This window comes from Esox lucius, chromosome 1, assembly GCF_011004845.1.
Source record: "Esox lucius isolate fEsoLuc1 chromosome 1, fEsoLuc1.pri, whole genome shotgun sequence".
Taxonomy (NCBI): Eukaryota; Metazoa; Chordata; class Actinopteri; order Esociformes; family Esocidae; genus Esox; species Esox lucius.
This window is the reverse complement of record NC_047569.1, coordinates 35,576,915-35,585,197: the sequence shown is the minus strand read 5'-3', so window position 1 is coordinate 35,585,197 and position 8,283 is coordinate 35,576,915. Positions and strand designations below refer to the sequence as shown.

At 42.5% G+C, this 8,283-nt stretch overlaps 1 protein-coding gene across 1 annotated transcript; it reads right to left on the bottom strand.

The window, feature by feature from the left end:
* Window positions 1-4,523: 4,523 nt before the first annotated feature.
* LOC109615747 lies at window positions 4,524-6,658 on the bottom strand. Its single transcript, XM_020046181.3, has 3 exons — window positions 5,988-6,658; window positions 5,255-5,513; window positions 4,524-5,148 (listed from the first exon to the last, which is right to left on the bottom strand). Exons 1-3 carry the CDS (start codon window positions 6,268-6,270, stop codon window positions 5,034-5,036), a joined length of 657 nt encoding a protein of 218 aa, XP_019901740.1. The 5' UTR covers window positions 6,271-6,658; the 3' UTR covers window positions 4,524-5,033.
* Window positions 6,659-8,283: the final 1,625 nt, after the last annotated feature.

Genomic DNA, 8,283 nt, shown 5'->3' with positions numbered 1-8,283 from the left:
GGCGGGGCTATCCCTTAGAGATAGGGTGAGAAGCTTGGTCACCCGGGAGGAGCTCAGAGTAGAGCCGCTGCTCCTCCACATCGAGAGGGGTCAGCTGAGGTGGCTTGTGCATCTGTTCCGGATGCCTCCTGAATGCCTTCCCGGGGAGGTGTTCCGGGCCCGTCCCACCGGGAGGAGACCCCGGGGAAGACCTAGGACACGCTAGAGGGACAATGTCTCCCGGCTGGCCTGGGAACGCCTTGGTGTCCCCCCGGAAGAGCTGGAGGAAGTGTCTAGGCAGAGGGAAATCTGGGCATCTCTGCTTAGACTGCTGCCCCCGCGACCCGGCCCCGGATAAGCGGAAGAAGATGGATGGATGGATTAGATTTTGAGTACAATTTAGGATAAGGGTTAGGGTTAGGATTAGCAGTAAGGGATAGGAATATGGATTCATGGTTTTCTGGTGCCCACAGAACAAACGTGTGGGTTGAAGTCATACTGATGTTGTTAAAAATGTATTTCCCAGAGACTAGAAAATAGTAGTGTTTTATAGTGCAAATATTTAATCATTTTGTGTAGTTTTTTGGCCAGTTCTCAATTAATTAATCTTTATTCTGAATTACATTAACCAATTAAAATAAAAGTTACAATGAAGAGGCTCTGTTGACACATGCAATGTGGTTACATTAGCGCAAATCAATTCACGCCAAGACCTAAACAATGTACTAGTAAGTAGAAACAGTTAAGACCTGGGGGAAACTTAGAATTGAGCAATGCATTGCATTGTTGCCTTCAGGCTTTAGCTACCACAGCAGCCGGTGCTGCCTTCTCTGGATTAATGTCCAGACACAGATGAAGGGAGCCAGATGTGGAAATGGCATGGCTGTCCACCAGTCATTCAGGAGGCTAGTGTCCCTTTCCTTTATATACCATGTCTGGAAGTAGACAGCCCCTAAACTCCCACCAAAATATTTTTTGATTTATTAATCATCAATAAATCAATAAAAGTGATATGTTCTGTCAATGTTTAATCTCTTTTTCAATAATAGTCATAGAAACTTATAGCGATATACTCAATAAAATTTGTTTTAGTTGATGTATGCAATATGAGTCAATCAATAAAAAAACAAAAACAAAGGTCAAACAAGTAGGCCAGCTACTTTTTGAACGTTATGCATAAGGTTTGACGTTTCAAAAACCAATGTTGAAAAGGAGAAGGAAGAAATATATGATAAAATGTGTTTTATTTTATTTATAAATAAATCAATAAAGAGCTTTTTCAAAATGTCTAAAGTATTAGACTATTTAGCAAGTGGATTGGCTTGTCTATTTCATAGTTGTGTTGATGACAAAGTTATTTTATAAACATCTGTCAACATTTCGGAAATCATTCTTGCATCCAGTTCCTAAATATAGACGGGAGCGTAAACAAAGGTATGAATATCTTTTATATCTTTACAAATGTCTTTTTAATCTGGGATATGAACATAGTTTCACCTCAGTCAAAAAAGGTTGTTTAAGCCAAAGTTAAATCAAAGCTGAATCTGTCTAGTCTTTGATAACGGGCTGGTGTAATGCGACTACCCACATTGGCCTAATGATTAATTGGTCAGATTATACCTTAAATCCGAATATCCATGAATACAGTTAGGATTTGTCACATTTAAAGCATGGGGAATATTCCATGGTGACAGACGATTTACCTGTGTTTCTGAGTGAGATAGTCTAGGCTCTTTGTAGGCTAGACAGCCTACTCTGTCCTAACATATGTCCGCAGCCTACTCTGTCCTAACATATGTCCGCAGCCTACTCTGTCCTAACATATGTCCGCAGCCTACTCTGTCCTAACATATGTCCGCAGCCTACTCTGTCCTAACATATGTCCGCAGCCTACTCTGTCCTAACATAGGTCCGCAGCCTACTCTGTCCTAACATATGTCCGCAGCCTACTCTGTCCTAACATATGTCCGCAGCCTACTCTGTCCTAACATATGTCCGCAGCCTACTCTGTCCTAACATAGGTCCGCAGCCTACTCTGTCCTAACATATGTCCGCAGCTTACTCTCTACAAACATTGATTGAGAAAAGCTTACGTCATTATATTTAAAAAACACGTTGGACTCACTTAGCTGATGAGACACCTGCACGGTTTAACATTGTTTCCGCTGTATATGCTGATTCCAGAAGGTGGCGTTAAAGGGTTGCGTTGAACTCGGTCCCATGTGGCCCAATAATTGATACATTTGCAGATTTCTGTTCATCAGTCATGCAAGTAGTATGTTAGTTGGCTGGGCCCGGTTATAGAGGTAATCAACCAGGTCATAGGGAAGCCTATACAGGTGAGATCCACAGACGGCTGGTGGGTTTGAATGTTGGATTGATTCTTCCCCGTGTTTTTGAAACACTGCAAAGCACATTTTCCTATTGATCCAGGCCTTGCAGCGGAAGTGTTGGCAAGTTTCTGTTCTATTGCCTTGTCTTTTTCTTCGTCTTTAAGCTGTTCTCAGCTCTCCTGCTGGCTTATAACCACAATAACTGTCTCTGTGCCTCAGGCTGTTCTACAGGTTAACACTATGCTTGCAGTGTAGCCGTCCTTCTGTGGGTACATATCTCAGCTTCATATCTCAGCTTCATATCTCAGCTTCATGTCTCTGCTTCATAACCTGGCTTTATTTCCCAGCTTCAGCATTCATCTCCCTGCTCATTCCTCGTATTTCTACACCCCACAATGTAGGGAAAGAAGAACAGACACCTATTGTTACTCTAGATTTGGGTGGGTGTACAGCGGGGGGGCCAGTTCTGGCTGGTGTTGCGGGGGGAAGAAGATGAAACAGTACTGCCTGCTTGGAGACAAAATGAACACAGGATCTGCCATGGATCTGGTATGAAGAGCCGTGGATCTGCCACGGATCTGGCATGAAGAGCCATGGATCTGCCACGGATCTGGTATGAAGAGCCATGGATCTGCCACGGATCTGGCATGAAGAGCCATGAATCTGCCACCGATCTGGCATGAAGAGCCATGGATCTGCCACCGATCTGGCATGAAGAGCCATGGATCTGCCACCGATCTGGCATGAAGAGCCATGGATCTGCCACGGATCTGGCATGAAGGGCCATGGATCTGCCACGGATCTGGCATGAAGAGCCATGGATCTGGCATGAAGAGCCATGGATCTGCCACGGATCTGGCATGAAGAGCCATGGATCTGCCACGGATCTGGCATGAAGGGCCATGGCCTCCGGGACAAGATCCACCTCTGACTTTTTGCAGGGCTCTGGTAAAAAAGTATATATTGCTCTAGGGAATATGTAGGGAATGGGGGCTATTTAAGCTGCTGGTGCTGTGTTCTGAAGAACAAGGGCTTTGTGCGTAAAGAGGAAGCGCATGATGCCCCCCTATGTCCTGAACACCAGAGAGCATTTTTTTAAAATCAGGATATTCTAACATTATTTATTTCATTTTAATTATTTTAGTATTTGAAGGTTACACAACCTTCATAATCATCATACTACTTATTGTCATCTAATGGTTAGTAATATTTACTCTACTGTACCAACGACTACCACCACAGACATCATACATGTTCCTGTAGTCAGCCCAGACAAATCACAGCACCGTCAATTTCTTCTTAATTTTTCTCCTATTATTATCGCCGTATTCTCCTACACAGCCTTCTGACTGGGAAGTGTGTTTGTTTCACAGGCAAACCGCACGACTCAGAGCGCTATGGCAGTCTCCACAATGAACACCAGTCAGGGGGACGTCTACCAAATCCTAAAAGCTGACTAGAGCAGCCTTGTCCCCATGTCCCACTCCCATAGAGGCTGATGGTCCTTATTTCACCCATAGGACAACCACATCAGGACCCGTTTCGGTGTCCTCCGCTAAACAGTTGACATTCTTCCCTGACAAGTCTCGGTAACCCTCACACCTGCTTGTCCTGTCGATGTCTTACATTTTCTTTCATCTACATAGCTCTATTAAAACTTTGAATGAATCTACTGTGTCCGCATTGTGACCAGTTCTGGTTGCTCCCTGTATAAAAATGATTTAACAAATACTATTTCAATATACGTCTGAGGTGAAACCCGTCTAGTTGGCTGAGTTTAGCGGGATGATGGTTAGATGATTTCACCGTCACCATACATCACATTCCCGAATGCCTGTTGCCTGGAAAACAGAGACCACATAGCCACTAAAACGGCTGTCACCTCCAGTGTCCTCAAGGCTGTAGGGCTTGACATCTGATCCGAGCAAGCGATTGTGGCTCATGGCTGATGACTGAGCATTGGATCATTTGGCCGGATGGAACCAAAAACTGTAACTGGAGTCCTTTTTGTGTGGAGGTCAGGTGAGACAAAATCAATCTTCTAGCTGACCTAAAAACATTACGTAGCTGACACATTTCAGTGGGAAATAGTTCCGACCCCTTTACTCCCTCCACATTCTGTGGGGTTATAGATTTAAATCTATAATTGATAAAAAAATAAAATCATCAATCTACACATAATATTCCAATAATAACCAAACAAAAACCCAGTTTTAGAAAGTTGCCAATTTATTGAACATAGAAAACTGAAATATCTTAAATACGTATTCAGGCACTTTACTGAGTACTTCGCAGAAGCAGGGATAGTTGTGAAGTGTGGGACCTTATATAAACAGGTATGTGCATTTCTAAATCATGTCCAAAAAATTGAATCTACCACAGGTGGATTCAAGAGAAATGTCAAGAATGATCAAAGGACACAGGATGCATCTCAGAAAAATTTGGAGTGTCACAGCAAAGAGTTTGAATATTTATGTACAGGAGTTTTTCAATAAATGAGCATAAATGTCTCAGAACGTGTTTTGTCTTTGTTATTGTGGAGTATGGTGTAGATTGATAGAAAAGTGATGTGGTCTGAATACTTTCTGAAGGCAATCCTGTAAATGATGTTAATGTAAATGTCTTAACTCCCTTGTCTTCATATGTCTTCATAATGTCCCACCAAAGTGTCCACCTCTCTGCATCAGTGTCGTACAACTAATGACTTGTACGATATTCACTTCACGAATCCGTCTCCGCAGTTGCATCCAGATTTGGCAAATGGTTTGCCAGAGCTGGTCGGTTGGTGTAGATGTCATCCACAGGCAGAAGAAATGTGACAGTCTTTACTTTGGACCTGAAAAATAAAGTATTAATTGTAACCTACTATATGCTGCATTGTGTTGTTTTCTTAATAGGTTTTCTAAAGGTTCCATTGAGGTTGGATGAGAAGACACGCTCACCTGTTTTTGTGCACATATTCTTGGAGAGAGAGTCTGTTGGTTAATTTTGTTGCAGAGGAACAGATCTCATTTTGCGTGGAGTTCCCGACAATGGATGGGCCCTTTGCGTGGACTTCCTGGTGGAGTCGACCCCAACTGGATTTACTCTCCCGTCCAACGTCTCCGTCCTTTGGTAGCCGCTCTTCACCCTCACTCTTCTGGATAACATCTGGCATTTTGGAGGCCACTGAGTATCTACGGACCGTCATCACAATGTTCTCTGTGAAACCAAACAACCGTCTGATCATTAATAATTATAACCTGTTAAGAAATTACATTGTATCCATTAACAATTGAAAAACAAAACTTATAGATGTCTGACGAGCTTAGTATAAAGGTTGTAAAACTCAAAATATCAACCTATCTTAGTCCAATGTTTGTAAACAAAGGAGATGTACACAGTCAGCAGCCCCAAAACATGATTCAAATTCAACTTGGATATCACGGTTGGTCAGTCCTGGTATCCTTAGCTTTGCATACATTTAAGGGTAGTTACATTTCTCCAGGCCCATCTCTCAAACTTTTACAGGAACAAGGGCGAGGAAAACACATTGCTACAGATATTACTGGTGATCTGCGCTTTAAATAACCACGTTTTAATAAATGTTTATATTTCAAAGTCTTGCAAGGTTTAACACTTCGCTGTTTAAATTGACACTGCAATAGCAAAACGTTTCCTAAAATGAACCTTTACCCTTGTACTGTCCCTCGAGCGCAGGCGCGGATGCATTCCGTCGCAGGTTGTGGGGTGGCACTGTCAGTTCCCCCTGCTCAGTCCCATTCGTCGGCTGTTCAATTTCCCCCCGCAGCACCTTGTTCTCGGTCTCGAGCTTTTTAATTTCGTTGCGCATCTCCATGATCACCCGCGCGAGGCTCCGGCTGCTCTCCATAGTGCAGGAGTTCCGCTGCCAGAACCACGGTTTCCCATACACCCGCGACTCATGCGAGAGAAGTTCGCTTTGCCTGGGGTCTAACATGCCTGTTCTAGATCTCTGCTTAGTCTCTGTCGGAGTCCCTCAATCTCAGTCTAGATCTTGTCCAAATAAGACTGTCGCCTTTCACCACTTATACAACTAAAAGGGCTCAGGTTATCAGCCATTGGAACACAAGCAATGTTTAATTAATTAGGGCAGGGTGTTGTGTTTCAGGAAAAGCATGTTGTGTATTAAACAATAGACAAGGTGAAATCTTTGCCCAGAACATTTAAGCCAAGTGGGGATAATAACATGCTCTATAATATATACTCCATTGAAGTTCAATAGAGATAAAACGACATTAATCTAGGCAAGACCGCTGAAAAAAAAATCTGCGAAGGCAGATTGCAATTTCCCTTGAGGCAAATTACGGCTGCAGGCTCTCCTTTTTCACTACCCACGACCCACAACTCCTAAAATATTTATTAGGTCTGTCAACAAAAATTATAGATACACAGGGTGGTAAAACAACAGGCAGACACAATTACTCTCTGATTGTTTTAACACAAATTGTATTCCCCCTGATATTACCAGGTAAATTGACTTAACTGAGAAACATTCTCATTTACAGCAATGACATGTTACGCGTATTACTAGGGAGGGGAAGCCAATTGGAAGCAAGGGATAATTGTGCGCTCCTATATTTGATGGCCAAATGTAACATTTAGCCAGGACACCCGGGATTACAAACCTGTTCTTACAGTAAGAGCCACGGAATGTTTTAGCAACCACCGAGTAAGGATCCCATCCCATCCGAAAACACGGTACAATACCAGGGCAATCTCCCATTCCCATCACTGGGGTAGGCCCTATTCGGATTTTTACAACGATCATGTTGGGGTTTTAGGCGTAATGTGCACCCGATGCGTCAAATTGCTTTCCGGATGAATTTATACGTTGTCAAAGGATCAGGCTGCAATTGCCACACTAAGTCGTACAGCGTGCATTTAATGATTTATTTTTGTGTGTTGCTTTACATTACTGAGTTAGGAGAACTCAGAACTCAAGTACGTAAAATACACACAGACAATTAGCTACATATAAGCTAGTTCAAAAGCAGTCCATCATGTTGGCCAGATAAGTGATTATCTGTTAACAAAGTGTAAGTGCCTAAGTAATAACCAAAAAGGAATAGCTTGCTATTGCTAAGTCATGCAAGTTAGTTAAATACGAAGCTTTCGCTCCAGTAACTATCTTTGCAATTTTCCACCATCCTACTCCCACCTTCCAGTTAATTTTTTCACATTCAATCGACTAGGTACGTCAATAAATATGTTAAGCGTGCTTCTTCAGACTTGAAGTACTGAAAAAACCTGCTGAAAAAAATAACTGGTCATAAGCCAAAACCAAACCCAGCAATGAAAGTTAGATTGTCCATCCAATCAGAACGTGATATCAGGTGTCTGTAATTAGGGGCCTTCCAGGGGGAGTTGGTATAATTATGTTGGTATTATGTTACACTAATAGATCGGTTCTATGGCTCTTTGGAATATGAATGTCCTAACTATATAAAGCCAGCAGCTAGAGGTCAGTGCAATGACTACAGACAATACTCTCACATTTTGTGCAGTAAGGAACTGTAACGTGGGTTATGGAGTCACAAGCTCAAACAGGGAGAAATACTAGTGAGAACTTAGGAGCATAACTGCTGTGCAAGGCTAATTTCATTAATGTTTCTTGAGTCCAATATGTGTTTTATTGAGACAGTAGACAGGTAGAGGTTTGTTGAGACAGTACACAGGTAGAGTAGGTTCATTTACTTCTACACTAGATAATTAGTTTGGCTGAAATAAGTCTCTGGAATAATGATTCTGATTTATGTTATCCATTGTCAATACACACACTGTCTTATAAGGTTGCATGTGAATCCACCCATGGCAGAGAACCAAATGAAACTTGATTCTCCAGTGCTCTGCTTTTGACCAGGGGAAGGCACTATGTAGGGAATAGGAAGCCAGGTATGCAGACCACGTCGTAGATTCATCTGGCTCAGAAAATCCAACCCCCCCACTGTGG